The sequence below is a fragment of the Staurois parvus genome, unplaced genomic scaffold (assembly GCF_062004578.1).
Source record: "Staurois parvus isolate SC_StPar_1 unplaced genomic scaffold, SC_StPar_1.0 ptg000139l, whole genome shotgun sequence".
NCBI lineage: Eukaryota > Metazoa > Chordata > Amphibia > Anura > Ranidae > Staurois > Staurois parvus.
In genome coordinates, this window is record NW_028317935.1 from 1,445,329 (window position 1) to 1,469,170 (window position 23,842).

General features: G+C 39.0%; 1 protein-coding gene across 5 annotated transcripts in view; it reads left to right on the top strand.

Moving 5' to 3' along the window:
* Positions 1 to 23,842, top strand: part of ADGRG6 (adhesion G protein-coupled receptor G6) — a 239,270-nt gene that overhangs the window by 16,683 nt on the left and 198,745 nt on the right. For all 5 annotated transcript variants that reach the window (XM_089673509.1, XM_089673511.1, XM_089673512.1 and 2 more), the window contains exon 2: positions 9,563 to 9,663. In XM_089673509.1, coding sequence (XP_089529635.1) covers positions 9,563 to 9,663 — 101 coding nt within the window. The remainder of the gene's footprint in view (positions 1 to 9,562; positions 9,664 to 23,842) is intronic.

The window sequence follows — 23,842 nt, forward strand, 5'->3', positions numbered from 1 at the left end:
ATAGATTCACATTAGTCCCTGTCCTCATAGGGTTTACAATGTAGCACTAATCCCGCATTGCCCGCTCAAGCTAACTAGGTCCTTCCCAAACAGTGCAGAAGCTGTAAGTCACTCAAGCAACAGTCCATCCACTCTGTCTTCAAATGAACATTCTAGGCATTGCCTTTTTGTATTTCAGTACTGGAGGAATTGCACATGGAGAGAGTTTTGGAGATGGGATACCCCCAAATGCTCAGCACATTCAGTAGAGGACCCTCCTCTTTCAGTAAATGTAGCACAGTTTAGTTCTCACAACTGGGGACCACGAGATCACCTCAGATTTTTTTAAAAGTTTCACTGCTGGGGACCATGAGAAAGCTTCAGTTTAGTTTAAAGTCTCATAGTTGAGGGCCATGAGATAGCTTTAAGAACAGCCGAAAGCCTTGCACCAGGGAACCATTAGGCAGATCTCTCTGGCAGCTAACAGTTGCAAAAGGAATGATTTTAGGGTCTTGTACCGTTGCAGGGAGTCAGTCAGGAACTTTTACTCATGAATCCTAAGGGACTACATCCGCAGACTCGAGCGCCTGGTAGGGAAGTCCAGCACTCAGATTAAGGATAATCCCAGACCTCCAGCCCAGCTACAGCCAAGTCTTAGCAGAACATCCACTGAGTCCAAAAGTACCTCAGGGGGAAGCAGCCCCTTGAAGCTCATGCAACCATCTCTGGGCTTCACTCTATTTGCCATCTTTCTGACCACCTTCTGGGCACACATCCCCAGGAATTGACCAGGGCATAGTAAATTTTCAGGCCAGTCATTTGAATATTCTCAGCCTAAGTTCTGGAAGCTTCTTTCAGAAACAGGGGAAAACAACCAAATACTCAGCCTCTGAAACCATGAACAGACCAAAGCAACCAATCCTTGCTCCTCCCATTATAGAGTGAGCCAAACTAAATTTACCTAGCATCCTATACTAGGAGGGTGCTACGTCTGCACATACTAGGGCCAATTTAGATAGGAGCCAACTAACCTATAAGCATGTCTTTGAAGTGTGGGAGGAAATTGCTGCACAGGGGGAACACGTAAACACCAAAAGGCAGTGCTGTGACTGTGATGCATTCCACCAAACTTGGTGCTGCCAGACAGAAGTGCTAATCAAGAAGCCACTGTGCTGCACAAGAAAATGCTTTATTTGTTTAATTAAATTATAAATAAAAAATCTAAATCAATTAATATTCAGTTAAGGTGCCTTCACTTTATTGCCAATATAAGGACTTAAGGAACACTTTTAGTACCCATTTTTATGAAGGGTTAAGTTAAAGCAGAAGTAACCCCTAACTAAATAAAATTGATCATAAAAGCACTGCATATCATAAACTGTTTTCATGCTTTTGTTCATCCTTTGTTGCATCTAAGTGCAACTTCTGCAGCCATCTTGCAGCCACTTCCTTTCTATATCCACACACTCCAGAGATGGCTCCATGTTTTTTCTCTGGGTGCGTCTGCTAAAGGTGACAACAATTAACCATGTCTGCTTAGTGTGTCTTGAAATGATCCTTGTGGTCTCTATTGGAAGCTGTGTGATAGGGTGAGAATGCAGCAGAACAGTTGGGAGCAAAGACAGAGAATTGTCACCCTATAGCAGGAAGTGTCAGAACTAAGATCATCATGGCAGAATCACTAGGTTTTATTTTAAAGTGTTACTAAACCCAGGACCCTGCATTTGCTGTATCTGGTCTCCCACAGTACACACAACATGGAAATGCAATTATTTTAGTAAATATAAACTGCTAAATACCTTTTCTCATCAGATGTTAGAGCAGTCTTGTGGCTTCTATCAGTGTTCAGCCAAGCACTAGCTAATGCTTGTAGGAAGAGTTTTCTTTCTGCTTTAGAAGGATGCAAAACCCCTGACCTCTATCTGGCCAGTGCTGATTGGCCCTGTCCTGATCACCTGCACTCTCAGAAGAAAAAAAAACAAACTCTCTAGCAATACACACCAAACTGAGCATGTGCAGAATGCCCATGGTTCAGTCTGTCTTATCAGGCGATAAGAGGTGGCGGCTTAAACAAGGGGAGGAACAGAGCAATCAGGATCAAACGGCCTTTTTACACAATGCAGAGGATTAACTCTTTAAGTTCTATAGTGAGTATAACAAGCATGCTTTACTGCATATACAAGGTGATTTTACTGTTGTGGGTTTAGTAACACTTTAATGAAAGCTGAAGATTTAAAGTGACTAAACTAAAACTACAAGACTATTTAAATTATATTAATATGTTAAAATTTGTATTGATTGGGTTTACTTATATTTTAATTTTTAAGGTCAGTTTTTCTCTTTCAAACAGAAATGTAACAGCAAGATATAACAGCATGTATGAGTCGCTGCCAGCTTTATTGCTCAGTGGATATAGTTCAGATGGCATTTTATTAGGCTTTTTATAGTCACCTGTGTGACAGTAGAACAAGAAAGTGTCACTGGAACAAGAAAGCACAAACAGCAATGAAAACATCATCAGAAATTAAACACTTCTCCACTAAAATGTGACGGGATTTCCCGTTATTTACCGTCCTTACAAAAAGTACGGGGAATTCTACCCAACAAAGGAACCCAGGTGGCTATAACAAAAATTATAATGGTTTTAAACTATGCTTACTTTGTCTAAAAAGACATAAAATATTTTGGCTGAAGGTGAACTTTATTGGAAAGCCAAGTGTACTGGCATGTCTTCAAATACATAAACTGTAAAAACCAATAAAATTTTAGCATTTCAGGGCTCTTGCATTGTGGTAATGTGTGCATAACAAAAAGCTTTATTATTTGGTACTGCAATCCAATCATTTTAAATGGACCATCAATGTAGAAAAATTACTGGTGTTCTATTTTTTTTTCTTTGCAGTAAACCACGATGCACATTGTCCATGTGACACCATGCATCACTTGAGTAAACAAGAAATCTCGTGAGATCTTGCATTGTATACAATTCCCAGGAAGGAGATTTCCCAGGGAGGCACTGGGTGAGATATGCGTCTTTGAGGTCCTGGCTACATCTCCAGTGTCTCTAGAAACAAGGAATTGCAATCTAGTTTAATGTAAGGGCTCATGTACACAGCAGCTGATAAACTCGTTTAGGAGCTGTTCAGCATTTTTTTCAGCAGCCCCTAAACTCACCCTAATGTTTTTTTATGTGTCCATGTACACATCTTTTTTGAATGCAGAAAACTTGTGTTCAGCAGTCAATTTTATCAGCATTTCAAATGCAAAATACTGGTAACCGTGGCTAAACATGGCAAATTGCGTTTATAAGCGTTTGCGTTTGCAATTTTTTTTAACTCTTCCAGTTCCCGATGCTGTCCAGAGCCTTTTTTCATCATGAAAAATGCATGCAAAGAGTTTTCAAAGTACTCAGATGGACAAAACACTGAACACAGGATGTTCCTACCAAACTTGTCACACATTGTAATGAGCAATTTACACCTCTGACCTCTCCCACCCTTGGAAACAAAAGATATGTTAATGACCATTCACACCTCAATTCCTCATGAATACCCCCTGCCAGGTGACCTTAATGACTCACTCCACCAGACACCTTTTTCACCCTTGGAAACAAAAGAAATGTTACTGAGCAACTCACACCTAAGCTAATCTTAACAGATTCTGCTGTCTCTGCTTCTACTCTCTGTATTTCTCTGAAACAGTCTGAAATAGTTAATAATTTACCACTTTTCAGTACATTCTGGGCATTTGGGAGGTTCTCCTGTGTTTATCTTTAAAAAACGCGTCTAAACGCAAACATACCTAAACGCATTATGCAAACGCAGCTAAACAGACGTTTTTTAACCTACGTTTTCCAGCAGTCAGTTTCCATCGTTCAGAAGTATCCCGTGTACATGGGGCCTAAGTGACAGTCAAATGTGTTTTTCCACCTTTCATTGCATGCTGTTCTACATACAGTACAGTTTTTTATGTTGGGGGGGAGGTCCACTTAAACATTGGAGATAATACAGATTATCATCTAGGGCAGGGCATCCTAAACTTTTCAATCCAAGGACCCAAATATGAAAACTGTTACCATTCTGGGACCCAAGAAGAGAATTATTATCATAATGACAGCAGAGCCATACAAAGACAAAAAAAATAATAAAAAAAAAGTACAAAAAATGTGCTGTTGAATTGTTAGTGATGGGGCGCACTGGACACCTTAGCTGCCATTGTGCTACATGCTGGGTGTCTAGTGCACTCCTGTACCTTTAAGGAGGGGTGGGCTCCCTCAGGTTCACCTGCCCTTGTTCTATCCACTTTAATGCATGTGCCTCTACTATGGGGGCTCTCCAAATTTGTAGAGTTAGGACTACAGAATATCAGGGTGCCGTGACGAGGCTCTGTAGCTTATGCATGTATTTGCAAATGTGTGCTAACTAAACCCCTGTTTTTAACACATACTCTTAGGTTAATTAGGTTTGTTTGCAAGTTGGCTGGCAAGTTGAGCTGGGAACTTTTCTCTTTTGTTGTTTGGGAAGCCAGATACTGTATAGTGAATGCAGGGTCCTGGGTTTAGTAACACTTAAACTCTAACCTCTTACCCTACCAAAAAGAACAAATAAATGGATAATAATAGTAAAAAGGGAGGTATAATAGTAAACAGGGAAGTGAAAGCTGATGGAAATGCTGAAAAACCTAGCAACAAATGATGCAACAAATGATGTTTTTCTCTATTGGCTAATAAAAAAAACAGCAAAGCTCAAAAATGCCAAAAAACGCTGTATGAAGCGCAAAATCACGCAAAAATAGTGCGCAAAAAAGTGTAAAAACCGCTCAAATTTGCTACACTCAAGTGTGAATGAAGCCTGATAGAACAGCTACACACTCCTGACATTAATGATGCAATTTGAGGGGTTTGTGGTATTACAAATGAACTGACCTGGCAGAATACAGAAAAAAACATTTGTCCAGCAGGTTTGAATACATGATATATTGTAGCCTTTTCTCCTCCACACCTCCAGTAGCTATCCGGGTTCGACGGTATCATTCTCTGGAACATATAAGGGCATCCATACAGGGGCGGACTGACCATTTGGAAACTCGGGCACTGCCCGAGGGCCCGGGGTCTGTAGGGGCCCCCATGAGATGCCCCTGGTACCTTTTTCATAGGCTTTTTTGAGTTTGGGCAAGGACACAGGGGCCCCATGATCCCCTATTGCCCGGGGGCCCCATGAGTTGTCAGTCCGCCCCTGCATCCATACCTTTTATTTAAGAGTTTAAAGCTCCTTTCGTGTACTGAGGAGGCCAAAGTAAGTGAATGTGTGAAGGTGAAGGATTTGAGGAGATCGCAGTACAGTGCTACATAATGAGGTCTTGTGGAAAAGGCTTCCGAAAGCTGAAGTGTAATTTATTTAAACCTCAGAGCTGATCCTTTCTTAACCACTTGTCTAGCAGGCACTTATACTCCCTTCGAAACCAGGCCAATTTTCAGTTTTCAGCACTTGCGGACTTTGAATGACAATTGCGCAGTCATGCAACATTGTACCCGTATGATATTTTTATAATTTTTTTCCAAACACATAGAGCTTTCTATTGGTGGTATCACCACTGGGTTTTTTTATTTTTTGCACGATAAACAAAAAAAGAGCAAAAAATAAAAAAAAAGTTTTTTCTCCTTCACTGGGTAATTTTTCTCCTTCACTGATGTGTGTTGATGAGGCTGCACTGATAGGTAGCACTGATAGGCAGCACTGACGGGCACTGATAAGGTGGCATGGATAGGCAGCACTGATGGACACTGATAGACTGCACTGATGAGGTGGCACTGATGAGGCGGCACTGGTGGGCGTTGAGGAGGAGGCACTGGTGATGCTGCACTGATATGCAGCAATGATGGTCACTGATAGGCGGCACTGATGGGCGACACTGACGGGCAGTGCTGACTAACGGCACTGACTGAAAGCCCTGCCTGGCAGCACGGCTGGGCGGCACTGATGGGTGGCACTGCTGGGCAGCACTGATGGGTGGCACTGCTGGGGGGCACTGATGGGTGGCACTGCTGGGCACTGGTGGGTGGCACTGCTGGGCGGCACTGCAGGGCACTGATCTTTAGGGCACTAATCATCAGTGCCCTGGTGATCAGTGCCTATCTGCTCTGTGACAGTGTGAGGAAAGTGCTGCTGATAACCAGCAACTGTATTTACTCCATGATCTGCTGGGTGATTGGCCTTTTACCTCATCACGTGATCAACTGTGTCTGTAGGACACAGCAATCATGGAGATCGCCAGGTTCATGCCCTGGGGGGGCTCGGGAGGGCATAATTTGACGCCCTCCCAGAACTGGGTAACCGCATTGTAGCTGTCATTCGGCTATAGCGCAGTTACCAAATGGTTAAAGAGTAACTCCTCATTTGTTGAGAAAAACACATTTCCCTCTGGGTGATCTATATACATTGCAAGGGTTTTAACAAACATTGTTGAAAAGTCCTACCATTTGTTACTCTGAAGAAAACTATTTGTTTGTATCTGTGCACGGGGAAAGTGAATCTAATGGGGGTAGTCTTATAATTATCAGTCAGTTGCTGCACCTGCAGGGCTTTAATGAGGAAATTGCAGGGTCTGCATCCCTTTAGATGTGATATCATATTGGGAGTAACTCACCAAAAAATGTTTTTTTTTTTTGCAAGGGATGCCTGAAATTTGACTTGTATCTTAGTGCAAACCTCTGGGAAAATCAGTGAACCACACAAGCAGGAAATGATGTTGCTGGGGGCGTTCTGTACATATTCTGTGTACAGAACACCTCCAGATTGTATTGCGTTTTACAGAAAATGACAGATGCAGATTAAAAAGGAAAGGTTATTTTTAACAACATTCAATTACAATATGACACGTGTCACAATTGTATATGCTATATTATTTTTTTTTATTTGCAATTTTTTTCCCCATGAAAGTAGAGTCACCCTTTAAAGATGAGTTACTTAACCACTTCCCGTCTGGCCCATGTATATAAACGGCTGGACAGGAGCAGTGCAGGGGCAGGTGGCCATTTATAAACATCCTCCCCACTTCCCTGCTTGTGCACACTCCCTGGGAACGCGCAGCACCACAATCTGGTGCCCGCTGTAGCGGAACCCCCGATCGCTGTACGGGAGCTCTGTGTGAGGTCCTGATCATGTGATCACTGATTGGCCAATCAGTGATCACATGAATAGTAGTAAGCAAGATGTCACTTCTGACATCATTCCTTACTACGTTTGAAATCTGTGAATGATCACAGAGGTCACATGGTACAAGGCTATTCACAACAGCCTTGTACCATGTGACAAGCTGTGACCAATCACAGCTCACACAGTATTTCTCAATGGCTGCAAGAATGCAGCCAGAGAGTAGGAGAAATGATTGCTTTTACAGCCTTTATGAGTGTAAAAGCAATCAGTGTAAAAAAAAATTCTTCATCACCCCCCACAAGTAGTACAGTGTCACTATGGTGACACTGTACTGCTAGGGTGACAGTATGTAAAAAAAACATAAATGATAATACAAAAATGTAAAAAAAATTTGAAAAATTATAATTTTTGGTTATAAACTAATTTGGGTTATTTTGTTTTTACTAAAAAGATAACTGAATACATTTTGGCCAAGATTTATGAAGAAAGATTATTTAAAATATGTATATATTTTAAATATATTCAGATTTTTTTTTACATTTTAACATATATTTTTACATACATTTGTAAATGCATTCCAAAAATGTAGATTTGTATTTTTAAAGACATACAGTATATTTGAAATGTATTCTTAAAAATATTTTTCATATATTTTGTAATAAAAACCATTTCAACATACAGTATATATATATATATATATTTTTTTTTTTTTATTGAAATATATTGAATATGGCCAACATTTTAGTATGTCAAATATATGTCAATATATTTGGGAATAATATTTTTATTTTTAAAATACATTTTTCTTCCATATGGGCCACTAGCAATCTCATTCTGATGAATGCAGTAATAAAAAAATTTTAGTAAAATGTTGAATGAATGTGCTTGAGAAATAGGACAAAAGTTACTTGGCATATGGATGGCACATAGCAGGGGTTTCAAACCTTTTGACTTTCACGGGCCACATTGGAAGAATAGGAATTGTCTTGGGCCACACATAAAATACACTATAAATAAGAATAGCTAATGAGCAGAAAAAGTCAGTAGATCACAAGTTGATGATCATTGATATAGATAATGTAATTATCTGAATAATAAAACTTCTTTTTTTTTTGTAATACTTTTTATTATAAAAGTAAAAGAAGGCAACGTAAAACGACTGCAATATTTGACACTGTTTTTGATAAACTAATGCAAAAAATCTGGTTCAATGGATTTAGGTGTCCGTTTATGACACACAGAATAGCTGCGATTCAGAGGATCACAGCTATTCCCTGGTCATTCACAGTTTATGACACCCAGGAGAACTGTTCAGCTCTTCACTGGAGATCTGTGTTCTCCCTCCAGATTCTCCAGCCCAGAGCTGGAGAATCGGATGGACCGCAAACTAAGCAGAGATAATTTACCTCTGTTTAGTAAACTGGTTTTTTACTGTAATCTCGCGAGATTATAGTAAAATCAGGCGTTTCCCAGCGTTTGTAGACCGTTCTCCCTTCGTTTGGAGAACTGATCTACATATGCTTCATAAACGGCATTCACAGGAGAACTGTGTTCTCCGAGAAGTCCAGAGAACTGAGCATCGATCTATTACTGCTGGTTCATAAACGGACACCATAGTAGCAATTCTCAATGAATTCTCAAGGTGCTCATCAGATATTTTGGTTTTAATTTTCCCCTTTGTGTGCTTCATCCTTGAAAACAGTTGCCTGCAAATATAGCTGCTGCTGAAAACTGATGACATGAATAAGGCGTGATTGTGAAGAGTGAGAGATTTTCCTTTGAGAAGATAGTAAAGAAACTGTCAGATTTTTCTTCACTAAATGTAAATGCATTTTTACAAAAAAAGTTTTTAAAAAAATCAACATTTTTTAGGGACAGTAAGTACACAATTTAATGTTGGGCAGCATTTGTAGCCATCTTGGGCCACAGGTTGGACAACCCTGATGTATAGGAAATATTTTAATCTTTAAAAAAAGGGGCTATCTAGGCCTTAGAAACCTTCTGACATTTTAAATGTTTTCCATTCTAGAAAGATATATACAGGCACGTATATCATTTTTTTCTAAGAAAATAAGAAATGGTAAAAAACATATGTTATTTGTTTTTATGTATGCTTCAGTGTAAATCTAAGAGGTATCTGTTAAAACGTTGACGTAAAATATCTGCTAAAAGCATGTAACCTAATACTTTTTTTCTGATGTTAAATTATTTTGCTTCAGAGTGTAACAGTTGCACATTTTGCTGTACTGACAAGCAGTGTGTTCAAAACAAATAGCACTTTGAGCAATATGAATAGTGTCATAAATGTGAGTGAGCTGTAGCTGTCAGAATGTTAATACTTCATAAACACTTCATTAGGCAGAGAAGAAACGTCCGACTCTGGTCAAAGAAGTGTACTGATAAATGGTTCCTTTCTTTTTTTTCTATAGGATGGCCCTCTTAAATGGAATGTGGTGTAATCACTGGAAAAGGAAGATGCAGCATATGTTCTATTTTATCACTGTTTATATTGCTGCTGTTCAGCATACTGGTAAGTTAATAAACTTTAAGCATTTTTGTACTTAGGGGTTATCACTTTATATCATGGGTGGATTAGATTTTGGTTAGATATTGTACGTACTAGATTTTTTGAGAGAAAAAAAGAGAATTAATGATTTTTGAAGTTATGATTCCTTGAAATAATCAATAGTATTTAAATATACTTCGAACAAAATCCATAGTACAATGTAGGACAAAATGTGAATTTGTGTGACTTGCGAGCCAAATGCAATTATCTCTAGTGGATCGCCAACATAAAACACATAACTTCAACTGTGTACATAAAATATTTCACCATTATATGTTGCGCTCCTAAATAACAAAAAAATTTGATTCCCCTTAAAAAACAATATATAAATATATAACCAATTAAAAAAATTATTAAATCATCAAATCAATTTAATATAATTAATAGTCCCATCAATAAAAGTAAAAGTCCAATAATAGTGACTTGGTGATTATTGCTCTTCAATTTGTGACTTTTTATGAATCCTCCAATTAGTGAAGATGTATGCTCACCTCCTTTGTTGCCTACAATTAGGCTATACACGCTTGTATGTTTGCCCAAACTCAAAAAAGCCTATGAAAAAGGTACCAGGAGCATCTCATGGGGCCCCCTACTGACCCCGGGCCCTTGGGCAGTGACTGAGTTTCCAAATGGTCAGTCCGCCCCTGAGTGCAGTTGCTCCACAACTTAGTAAACCAGGGCAAGCTCTGCTAACTTTCATCATCCAATCATATGCAAACAAACATGTTTTTCTTTTCATTTTCCTTGCACATGATTGGGTATTATTTGCAAAAGTGAAACTTTAACTCATTTAAATAATGATTTTTGAAGTTATGATTCCTTGAAATAAACAATAGTATTTAAATGTACTTCGAACATAATCCATAGTGCAATGTAGGATACATTGGGGTTGATTTACTAAAGGCAAATAGACTGTGCATTTTTCAAAGTGCAGTTGCAATCTTCAAGTGCAGTTGCGCCACAACTTAGTAAATCAGGGCAAGCTCTGCTAACTTCCATCATCCCATCACGTGCAAGCAAAAATGTTTTCTTTTCATTTTCCTTGCACATGATTGGGTATTATGTGCAAAGTAAAACTTTAACTCATTTATTAAGCTCTGGAGCAAATGCACTTTCAGAGTGCAACTGCAATTTGCAAAGTGCACATTCCATTTGCCTTTAACCCCATAGAACCATCATCACAAATGTCATTCCCTCAAGGACATACCTGTTTAAACTTTTTTGTTGAAACCAATTAACCATTTACATTTTGTGTAGTTAAAAGCAGAAGCCATTAAAATCCTAGGGGACTTTATTCATTAAAGCAGAGGTTCATAACTGTTTTTCTATTAAGAATGAGCTTTGTTTTCAGCACAGCCATAAGTTTGACCAAAGGCTAAGTAAATCAAAACAGTGCAGCGCATGAAACATATATTTTTATTATTATTATACAGGATTTATATAGTGCCAACAGTTTGCTCAGCGCTTTACAAAATGAAGGTAGACATTACAGTTACAATACAATTTGGTACAAGAGGAAACAGAGGGCCCTGCTCATTGAGCTTACAATCTAGGATGTATCCAAAATATGCAAATAAATATGTGACTATCAAAATCAATAAATAAAATATTAGAAATCAATATTAGTGTACAAATTGTGTTCATTAAAGAGCCACGTGCAGTGATATAACAAAATATCCTAGTGACAGTCCAATAAAAATAATGGTGAAATAATTCCAAACAGTGCTAATCGAAAAGGTTCTCCTCTCCTGTGCAGGGTCCCCCACCACCATGCACTCACCAGAAGGCTAGCTGATCAATAGAATGTTGTACATCAAATAGGGAACCTCTGTCTCTCACTCCTTCATAATGCTGATAGTACAACCAGGAGCCTTAAGAGAAGTGCTTAATCTACCCTTGTGCTCAGGGGCGGACTGACAACTCATGGGGCCCCCGGGCAAAAGGGATCATGGGTCCCCTGTGTCCTTGCCCAAACTCAAAAAAGCCTATGAAAAAGGTACCAGGGGCATCTCATGGGGCCCCTACTGACCCCGGTCCCTCGGGCAGTGCCCGAGTTTCTAAATGGTCAGTCCGCCTCTGCTTGTGATAGAAGATCCCAGGGTGCAGTTCACAGAAATATGATAAAGCTCAATTCTCCTTTAACTTCCAGCAATACAACCCCAGTATAAGCTTGCCAACCTGCTGCATCAGCAAGTCCTGATGCAATCAACTGAATACTAATCAAATGACACTGCTAAAGCCCTTTGACAAGACATTTGAAAAGTATATTAGAGTGAATCCAACTGGTGAATAAATATTAAAATACAATAGAAATCCTAATTTACCATGCAGAATGTCCTCAGCCATGAACACCACTAGTATGCTGGACCTACAAGTCCAGCACACTAGCATCATCCCTTACTGAGCAAAGGCTGTTAAATAGCCAGATTTGGCCAGTTGGCCCACCCGAACCTCTGGTTGTGGCAGCCACAACCATTAATTTATTGGTGGTGATACAGTGGTGATACAGCAACACTTAAATGACAGCGGCTGGATGCCTGCTGGCTTGTTCCAAATTGTTACCAAGGCAATGGACATCCTGGGTGTTGTCCTTGACCAAATATAGTTGGAGCCAGGGCTGCTGTTTGAACAATGGGGTCCCATACAGCCAACCTGACAGGGCTCCCTCAAATAAATACAGTTTACTATGCTTCAGTTATGACTGAACACAGGGAGCCATCAGTACCAATCACTCATGTGTTCATTCAGGAAAGAAAGAGGCTGTTAAATGTGACATATTTACTGTACCCTTCCCCCACTCTCCATCCTGAAGGATCCTATTGTGTGCTTGCAGTTGCTGATGGGAAGGAGAGGAGGAAAGCCGGAAGCACTGCGGGGGTAAGGAGGGTACATAGGGGCCCTGAGCAGTAGAGGGAAATGTATGGTGCACAGGGAGGGTGATTGGTGAGGCGGGGGGGGCAATTACCCCCCGATCCCCTGTATGGCTCTCTCCGCAGCAACCTAAAGCCAGTGGAAGAGAGAGAAGTCAGGTTTGAGCTGATGCAGAGAGAGCCATACAGGGGATCTATTCCAGTAATTTGCGCCAATCACCCAGCTGCTTGGACCCCCTGTTGGCCTGGGCCCAATACAGGAAGACCGGTGGTACCCCCTTATCCACGGCCCTGGTTGGAACCACAGGAAATCAGCAAGAGCAGGGATATACCACTATGCTATGATTTTAAGGGATTGTATACTGTATTCACACATAGACATGATCCCTAAACCTGTTCATCAGTTTGTATATGAACGTTGAATACTTAAGCTGTGGTCTCAGTGTACAGGGTGCATTAAACATCCAGTTAGTGCTACATCAGTGCCTTCTGTTCCAAGAAGGTGCACTCAGAAATGCATTATCAGGGTATATTGTTTCCTCGTGAGTAAGTTAATTTAGTAACACAGCATAGTTTATCTAATACTTAAATGTTTTATTATTAACCCCCCTGGCGGTGTTCCCAAGTGTAGCTCGGGGTTAACTTTCAGTACCAAAAGCGGTAACCCCGAGCTACACTCGGGATTACCCTGCAGCGTTGCTCGAGCACTTACCTTGTCCTGTACTCCCCCCTGCAGCGTCCCCAGCCATCTCCTCCGGCCGATGCCAACATCCGTCTTCCGGGTTCCGTTTCCTGCGAGCGTCAGGACGTACGGGGGACGGAACCTGCGGGAAATTCTAAAATTTTAATAGTGACATTCACTAAATATACTAAAATCTCATAGTATAACATTACTGTATCAAACCATTTCACATACATTTTGTCCTTGGTGCTTTGTCATGTGCCCTGCCTGCATTTTTACTGTTCTTTGTGCCTGGAAACTGAGAAACGTCCATGGCGTCCAAAAAGCATCCCTTTAGGTCAAAAGCGGTTTTAGACCAGCTAGAGAACAGCGATAGCAAATTAGAACCACTTGCAGAATTGAGTGATAATGATTGGTGGGGAAATTTGTCATCATTCGTTCACTGAAAACGATTTTGCGACTAAGCTCAGTGATGTGCGAACTTGGCGCCATATTTCAAATTTCAGTGTTTTTGGTTTGAATTAAATTCATTATTATTATATTATTATTTTTTATGACTATTTATTTTATTATAATTTATGATTTCGTTTTTCAAATTTTATCATACCCGGGATGTTTACTAGACTACAGATTTCAGTGAGTTATTCCTAAAAATTACAGGCCTACAATAAAAAAGACATATTTCCATGCAAAAACATGTACCGCTTTGAGCACAGAAATACTGATATAATCAGACCGCTAGGTTAAAGTATAACTAAATGTAAAACTTTTTAAAGCTTTGAGTGGTGAGAGTCTCCAATGTCCTGATCACCAATGTCTTTGGGGTTAAAAGTGAGGGTAAATGCAAATTTTTAAGTTGTCCTCAGAACAGGAATGGAGGGGAAATCTTCCAATGGGGACACTGTTTCCCATGACAACTGTCTAAAAGGGGGTATCCCCCACATTGGAAAAATGTCTTCTTCTCAATTTCCTCTTGAGTGTACAGGACCGGAAGCGAAGGGCAAACTAAGGCTCCCTTAGGGCTAGTTTACACTAGATGCAGTTCAGTGCGCTTTTTTCCTGCATCAAAAATGCATGCACAGTGTTTTCCATGTATTCCAATGGCCCTAATTCACACCAGTGTAGTTAGTTCCAGTCAGTTTCCAATGCAGAAAAAAAGTAGAACTTGCTGCATTTTCTCTGCACAGAACTGTACTGAAATATAGCAAACTGCATCAAAACTGCACCAGAACTGCGTGTGGTGTGAACTGTAAGCAAAGATGTATCCGGAATGCATTTTTATAGTGTGAACTAGCCCTTAGGCTGCATTTAGGAGTTTTTTTGTGCTCTTTTAGATAGCATACCAAAAGTGCAGGACACAAGAAATTTCTATTGGAAAGTGCAGGTAACCTACTCCAAATCCGCAGGTACATTGTGCTGCACATGCAGTATGGGAAAACCGCACCTCAGCAGTTACTCTATGAATAAACAAGTTTTCGCATTAGATAAACTTTATTATTCAGCCCTGGTTCACACTGATGTGGTGCGGAATTTGCAGCGTTTTTTGAGTGAATTCTGCACCGCATCAGAATCGCACCCCGTTCAACCGCTGCAGGTGTGTATGTGAAGTTAACAACACCCCAAAAGCAGTCCACAAAATGCAGTGTGATGTGCAGAATCGGATCACATAGTTGTAAATACCCATGCGATCCGATTCTAGTGCGGACCCAAAAAAGGGTCCTGCATCTTTTTGGTGTGGTGCGATTAGAGCCATACAAAATGTATGGCTCCAATCACACTGCACACAAATTTCATGTGATTTGCTCAGGAATGCAGTGCGGTTCCTGTGCAAATCACATGCGATATACCGCACTGCATGTATGTGAACCCAGGCTCAAAGTCATAAAAATGTTACACAGGGCTCCTCATGTAACATAATTCTTTAAGCAGTTATACAAATTTATATTTTATCAAACAGTTATATAAATCTCTATTTAATTGAGCAGAGGATATAATTCCGTTATACATATCTATATTTTATGTGCCAGTTATACATATCTCCATACTATTAAGTGGATAGAAATACTAAGCAGAGGATATCATTTGCTTGTCTGTGTGCATTTGATGCATCTGCATACACTTTAGTAAATCAGGCCCAGGGAAAACATACATTTTATGTGACTATATTGTTCTTGGTGGAAGAATAACACAAGACCCCGATTTTGCAATGCTAGAGTGAAAGACAGCATAGGAGTTAATTTATAGAGCGGTGATATGGCCATCATTTAAAGAAACAGAAAACTCCTGCAAAATTATAAAGCACAACAACATGCTTTTAAAAATGTGTATTGCACATCCCTAGTTTTGGAAGTCCATAGCTGATGAAGCACAAAAAAAATATGGAAAATATGTAAAAAAATAAAATGACAGGAGCTCATGGTCAGTTGGTCTATTGGTTACATGACCAGCATTCTTCCAGTCACAGAGTTCTCTCTGCTGTGTTACAGAAACAGAATGTCATAGAATACCACAGGCTCCATATCATAACCTGCATGGGCTGCAGTATGCAGTAGTAATGCAAAGTATAATGAAGAGCAGAAAACAATATCCTCTCTATGTTGACCTCTAAGCTACTTTATTGCCCACCTTAAATGTTTTATTGTACCCAAAGGAAAGAGTCAAAGCTTGCTTGGTAACATGGTGGTACTACAGACACCTGGTATGCTGTACTTCCAAGGGTATACCATGGACCCATATTGCCCATGAGACCACTTTCTTAGCATCATCCCTAACCAGTATGGAGTTAGTGTAGCTAATTTATGTTTTAACCGGTTCCATGCCGCCCTATAGCACCTATAGAACCTATACTGCTACAGGGCGGCACGGGTCCGCAAAATCACACACACACACACACACACACACACACACACACACACACATATATATATATATGTGATTTTGCATTTCCGGGAAGGGGCCATTCATGGCCTTGGCTGTCAATCACCGGTGATTCCCCACCGGCACCCGGTGATCACCGAGTATTACCGATGGAGCAGAGACCTGTGTACTGTGTATAAACAACATAGGTCTCTCCCCTGTCAGCTCCTGCACACTGCTTTGTATGGCTCTGCATAGTGAAACACAGACAGCCCACATAGTAAAACAACACACAGCACACAGTTAACCCCTTGATCACCCCAGATGTTAACCCCTTCCTATCCAGTGCCATTAGTACAGTGTCAGTGACTGCAAGTCAGTTCCCCCCAGTGTCAGAATGTCCGCCGCAGTCCTGCTATAAGTCACTGATCGCCGTCATTACTAGTAAAAAAGAAAAAAAAATTCCAGCATATATACTACCATTTGTAAATGCTATAACTTTCACACAAACCAATTATTTTACACGTATTGGATTTTTTTTTTAGCAAAGACATGTAGAAGACTACATTTTGACCTAAATTTATGATGAAATTTGATTTTTTGAAAAAAAATTTTACTGGACATGTTTAATAGCAAAAAGTAAAAAATATAGTTTTTTTTTTCAAAATTGTTGGTCTTTTTTGTTTATAGCGCAAAAAAGAATAAGTGCATAGGCGATCAAATACCACTGAAAAAAGCACTATTTGTGAGAAAAAAGACATACATTTCATTTGGATGCAGCATTAAGTGACCACGTTAAAGTAATGCAGCACCGTATTGCAAATAGGTCAGGAAGGGGTGTAAATCCTCTGGAGTGCTTAAAGGATAAGCTCACTTTTCATGTTACATCTATATTCAGGGTGGAACATGTTATGAACGGACTGGCCCCCACTCCTCCTCGCTTCCCTTGTGACAGCTAGTAGGGGATCTTCATCCCCCTGGTAGCTGTCACAATGTTTAAAAAACGTGATGCACGGGCACACAGATACACTGACAGGTCTGCAAGAGACCTGCATGACACCAGTGATCACTGGTGCAATGCTTTAGAGGCTCAAGAAACAAAAAATAATGAGTGCACATTTTTTACCTGCAAAAAAAGTGCATTTATTATTTTTTGTTAAAGGTGAAGTTATTCTTCAAGCTTTTGTGTAATTCTGACAGTGCTCAAGCATAAAGTTAATGTAGCAGGTAAAGCAAGCTAACCAGAAAATGCAGATAACATTTAAACTTCTCTATTATTCTTACAAAGTATGCAGTCCCAGAGTCTCTATGATTGCATACTTTGTAAGAATAACAGACATTTAAATGTTATCTATGAGGGTACACAAAGAGTTCTCATGACAAAGCACAAGAATGAGTGTGTTTTATGTTTCTCATGTTCTGTGAGGTTGCTTTTAAAAATTACTTAATAAAAAATGTGGTTTAAATGATATCTTGAGCTTTGCAGTGATTGACTATCTAGCTTGCTGTTGCATAGTTAAGATGTATTGTATCTGTTAGGTGAACATATCCACAGCCTCATTTGACAAGATTTGCATCTGTATCTTTGGTGGTCATCATGTGTATGCTTTCAAGTAGAGCAGTCCGACTTGGTTTCTTTTTTATTACAAAAAAAAGCTTCATTGCTCATTCATTATAAACATTTTGTAATGTCATTGCCTTCCTTACTCGATATGACTATAACTAATAACAAATATATCACATGATTTTTGGTAAATTAATTTATGAAAATGTCACCTTTGTATTGAAATGTGTGAAAAATGTAGGGTTTATTGTAAATATACTGTATGTTGAGGATTTTCTTACTAATTGGCTTTTTTTTAACCTATTGATATTTAACAAAATTATTTAAGCAAAGAAAGCAAATTATTTTTTTTATTTTATATATATATATATATATATATATATATATATATTATAATTAAATAGAGGTGATTATAATATTTTGAGGACTCTAGATGCACATTTCTATTTTCCCAGATGCTTCAGAAGTAATTTATTTGATGGAGTATTTATTTTATTTTCTATTTATTTCAGGTACTTGTATAGTGCCGGCAATTTATGCAGCGCTTTACATGTTTATTGTACATTCACATCAGTCCCTAACCCTCAAGGGGTGTACAATCTAAGGTCCCTAACTTACATTCCTACATATACATACTAGGGCCAATTTATACAGGATCCAATTAACCTACTAGCATGTCTTTGGAATGTGGGAGGAAACCCACATAAGCACAGTGAGAACATGCAAACTACAGGCAGGTGGTGCCATGGTTGGGGTTTGAACCAACAACCCTAGTACTGCCTGGCAGAAGTGCTAACCATTTAGCCACTGTGCTGCCCATAATATGTTCGATGTAGGTGTCACACCCTAAAATTATTTACAATATACCACATCTGAAAATGTTGAGGTATTAAAAGAGGCTATCCTAGAAATATAATATCTGCATAATTGCTGGCATCTTATGTTTTAACTTGAAAGTGCTAGCTAGTTTGAAAAAAATTTTTTCCACGTGAATCATTCTGTCCTTAATTAAATAACCAAGGCAAATAATATTGGCATCAATTATTTAATTAAGTCTAATTTAATCCAATTGGAAAATGTCTAGGATAGAGTTGGAATAGTATGAAGATATCTTTTGTTGTGAAACATTTTTATTAAGTTTTAGAAATAATTGCAGAAACAAAATTAGAAGAATACATAAGGAAGACATAATAAACATAGAACATTTAAGCAGGATTTAAAAGAATACTAAAAAAATACAAATAAGGGTACAGTATTTGACTACATATAATAGGAATATAAACACTGTATATGCCAATTGTAATAAATAATAGAAAAAAGAGCCTCAGAAAATAAATTACCGGTATGTCAGTCAACTAATCAAATAAATACGAAAAAACTAAAAAATAGAAAAGTGTGATTACATTTTTTCTGGTGGGGGGGGGGGGGGTAATGAGTGAGATTGCTGATTGGCAAGTAGAAGGTAGAGAGAAAGGGACACATTAACGAGAGGGTTGGTGAAAGCTGCACCTGTATGATCTGGGCTATACAGTGCATCAGAAAGCTCCTCTACTGGTGCTACTTTGGATTTTGTTCTGATGTGGTTTTCAAGGCTGAAGTAAGCAGTTGTTTTTTCTGTTACTGAGACTACAGTGTATATTACTTTAAAAAAAGGAGATTTGTGTTGTTTCTTGGATGTTTATTTTTTTGTTTGCAGCACTGCAGGTGATGTGAATGTGTTTTTTACATCATTTGAGAGAACAGCTGATTGGGAAGGATGACCCTAAGAAAAATTGGTCAGATTAATTTCTGCTTTCTAATCAGGAACCCCCAAAATGCATACTGACAATGCTAAGGTCTATGATTGCTTTTAACTGGACATTCTAATCCTTCTGTGAGTGACAAAGACTGTCAGAGCAAGCAGGTACACTGTTGGAGCTACTAATCAAATCAGCTACCATGGTCACAAATGCAAAAATATAATACAGTTGGTAATTAGTTGGCTATAGCTTCAGACCCTGACAGAACTCCCAGTGGTGAAGAAGGTTGTAATGGGCTGGTACATTCAGTCTCTGTTGTTTGACCTGCAACAAAGGATGTGCTTTGAAGACCCAAAAAAGCTTGTTGAGCTGGTTCAAAGATACACAGCAATTAAGGAGCTGCTCGCCCTCTCCATATGTAAAGAGTTCACTGTAATATACTTGTAAAATGTTGTTCCTTCTGGGAAAAATATGTTCTGGAACCCCGGAATTGACAATGGAATCCAGTGAGACATAGGGCAGGCACAATTTAAGCTGGTGTCATAGGTGTCATGACTGGGCATACCAGGTTGCAATGCCTGTAACAAAAAAAGCCTATACAATTTTGGGCTCTCCACAGGCTTTTGTTTTCCAGAGTAATATTGTGCTGCACACCCCAGTCTAGAAAGGGTACCTTTAAATGCATGGTTAAAGTTCATTTGGACTCTGGGAATGTGGTGACCCTAGTACAGAATACCTTCATTGAGGTGGTGCCTGTGACCAAAACACTTTGGGTTGTCTGATGCCAGTGTCCATTACCCCCATCTGTGGAATTTATGAACATAAGGCCAGACAGATGAAATCTGGTACACCTTGTAATAGTGGGACATAACTTTCCCAGATTCTGGGAACTATGGGAAACCAGCAGAAATAATGAGACTGACCAGATGGTTAGATAAAATCATCAAAGGATGTTGTAGACATGTCAAATGATGACTTGTTTGACATTCAGTATGATAAAGGGTCTCATTACCCAGCTCAAAACAGAAGGATGCTGGTACTGGGAAACAAAGTTCTAAAATCAATCTTCTCTCTTCCCCATTACTGGCAATGCTTGGTAAACATGCTTAGGAGGCCTCCTTTTGGTCCTACTCTTTTTGACCTGGATGTGTCCAAGGAGCCATTTGGCATGGTCTGAAGCTGCATGCTTCAGATTCCTCTGCCACCCTTCCCCTCACCTTTCCACCCTCCACTGGGCTGAACTGAAGGGGTGGGGGGGTGTTAACCCTGCAGGCTCTGCTTGTGCAGTGTAACCACTACAGCAGTTTGTTATGTTGACTAATTGACACATTCACTCTGTTGAGTAGTTGCAGACCCTGTGTCAGTTTCTATTTTACTGTAAAATAGAAAAAGGCTTGGGTTGTGACCTGAAAGCTTAATTGATGTAGCACGTGCCTGTTTGATGGTGCAGGAAACCCTGAATGTATTACAATCTTTAATGACATTGACCTAATATGGCCATAATAGATCAATGATTTCATGAGCATCCTTGCCTCTTTGAGTACATGCACCTGTGGGGCTTGGAATGCCCTGGGATATGTGAAGTATATATAACCCATGAGGCACTGGGAGCACAGAATATCATTCTTGCCTAGGCTAGAATGGAAAGTAAGGAGTGAGCCGGATGTCACAAAAGAAGAAGATGGTAGCATGGACCCAAGAGGTGGGAGCAAAGAATCAGATTGCAGCAAGACAATGCTGGATCCACTCAGTGGATAAGTATGGGATTTGACCACAATAGATAGAAATGGATTAAAATAAATTATGGGATGGGAATGAATCTCCCCAGTCAACTATAAATTTGTTGAAATTGGTACATTTGAATCTCAAGACCATTTTAGTGAGGCTTGCTTATATTATGTTATAGATGTGTTCCTAGAATTTTTTTAATTAAAATTTCAAAATATGGTTAGCATATTACTAACTTTACCCAAATTCGTAAGAGTGACCATACAATATAATTAATTAAGAATAAAAATTCCATGATTGCAACCATATAGAAAGTTTATTCTACCCATAAAATGAAAAAAGGTGAATCCATGTCTACCTAACATATGTTATGTTTAAGCTTAAGGTCATTAAACCTAAACCAAGAGTGGCTATTAAAATGAATCATATGAAAGATTAAGAGCAAACCTCTTTTGGTCATGGTAACAATTTTTCTAGACATTTCCTTATCTGATATCAAAAAAAGGTCCCGGAATAGGTAAATATTTGGTGAAAGTATAATCTAGTTTTAAAAAATTTTAAGAATATGTTACCACAAAGTACAAATATTTCTCAGTACTGACTTCTGTTTAATATGAAAAGGCATAGGTTTCCAATCCATATGCAAATTGCTTACATATTTTTATAAACATAAGTCTCTAGCTCGAAATTGGTTGAATAAGAACTTCACCCTAAAAACTACCCATATGCCACTTTCCTTTGATGCTTATATATCCAGGATAACAAATACAAGCTCAGGGAATCCAGCATTGTCCTTTTCTGATCCACCTCTCTTCAACTGCATGTCCTGTCCATGCTACCATCTTTTGTTTTTTTCAACATCAGAAGCTGGCTGTCTTTTCCTGGACCTTGAGCTGGCCCCCTGATGACCCAGCACCAGTTGCATCTTCTTGGTCTGTGGGGAAGCTGATGCCTTTTGGGATATGTAGCATCAGCATCCCAGGAGGCTGTGAGGGTGCCTGACATGTCATTCTTCCTTGGGTGAGAAAAAAATATAAATATTAATCTTTTTTTAAATTTTTGTTTTGCCTGGAAGGTCTGCTTTCAATACCCCTTCAGAGTTATGCATGCTGTCATATACAGTAATGAAAAAAGCTAGAGACAGAAAAAATTAAAAATTAGGAATATTATACTAGCTAGAGTATAAGGCTGTTTTTTTGCCTTTTGTTATTCCAAATAAACTTTGAAAAACATGACTCAATAGCTTTGGAATTTCTTAATAGTAACCAATTTGAATATCCTTGTGGCAACTATCGTGTTCTTTGCTGTACTGGAATATATTCAAGTAATTCTGTATTGAAATACCTTAAAAATATATTGATGATAATTATAAATATGTACAGGTGTTTTCTCTATAGCCAACTTTTGTATGTGCATTGGTCTACAAGGTCACACCTTTGAAATGTAATTACAATGGAGTATGTGACTTGGGACAACAGAGCATTTAGGAATTCTCAAGAAAACATAACACAACAGCATGTGAGCTGAAAGTGGAACACTAGGAGGAGGAAATCCTGTCTTTGATAGCTTACATTCAGGAATTAAAAGGACTTCCAGATTCCTGGTTACTTTCACCTTAGATAAAGTATATCTCCAGTGAGCTACACATTAACTATAAATATTAATTGTCTGTGAACGGATATGATTGACACATAACCAAAGCCTTTAGCTTTGACTTCTAGGTGGACATGCAATGTTGAAATTTACTTTTTAAATAGAGAGGTGTGACAATATGAAGGGAAATTCCAATGTTCAAGCTAAATATAGGATTTTTTTTCATGTCTTTGACAGCAGATTTATCTGAGAAACTTAATCAAAATAATGCTTAAAGGTTATATTTGTAAGAAAATCTAACATGCCGTAATTTAAAATCTACTATTGTTCCACATGAATGCATTATTTTCAAAATTTCACCCTGTTTTCAAAAATGTTACCTACAAAAAGACACTTTTAAGGACTAGGTTGTTCCAGAGCAAAATATATTGTGATTGGGCTGTAAACCCACATGAATTCTACTAACAAATAAACATAATTAATATGAAATGCTGTTTGTTTAAATGCACAAAGGAAATGTGGAGGTAAATTTTATTTCACAAGACAGTCTTACATATTAATCTGCATTAAGTAATCAAACTCAATGATGATTAGCTAACTGTGTGAATAGCTATTGAATATTAAATTGGTTGTAAAGTTAGAAGGTTTCTTACCTTAATGCATTCTTTGCAATAAAGTTAAAATCTTCTGTGTTTCCCCCCCCCCCCTGCTCCAGACCCCCCCCCTACTTGCTTGAGCCTGACCTCAATCCAGTGCTGTGCATAAGAACAGCAGCTCTGTCCGCCCTCTCCCTCTCCATTGGCTAAGGAAGCCGCAGCACGAGCCACTGGTGCTGTCAATTACAGCCAGTGAAGAGGGAGTAGAGAGTAGGGAGTAGAGAGTAGGGAGTGGGGGGTGGGGGTTGGGGTTGAGCAAAGCTCTGTATGTCTATGAACACAGGAAAGGGCTCAGGACCATGAGTACTATCATAGCAAGCATCTTGCTAAGGGGCCATCGATGGGAGGAGGAGCATACAGCAACGGTGGGAGACCCCAGAAGAGGAAGATCAGGGCTGCTCTGTGCAAAACTATTGCACAGAGCAAGTAAGTATAACATTATTGCTATTTTTAAA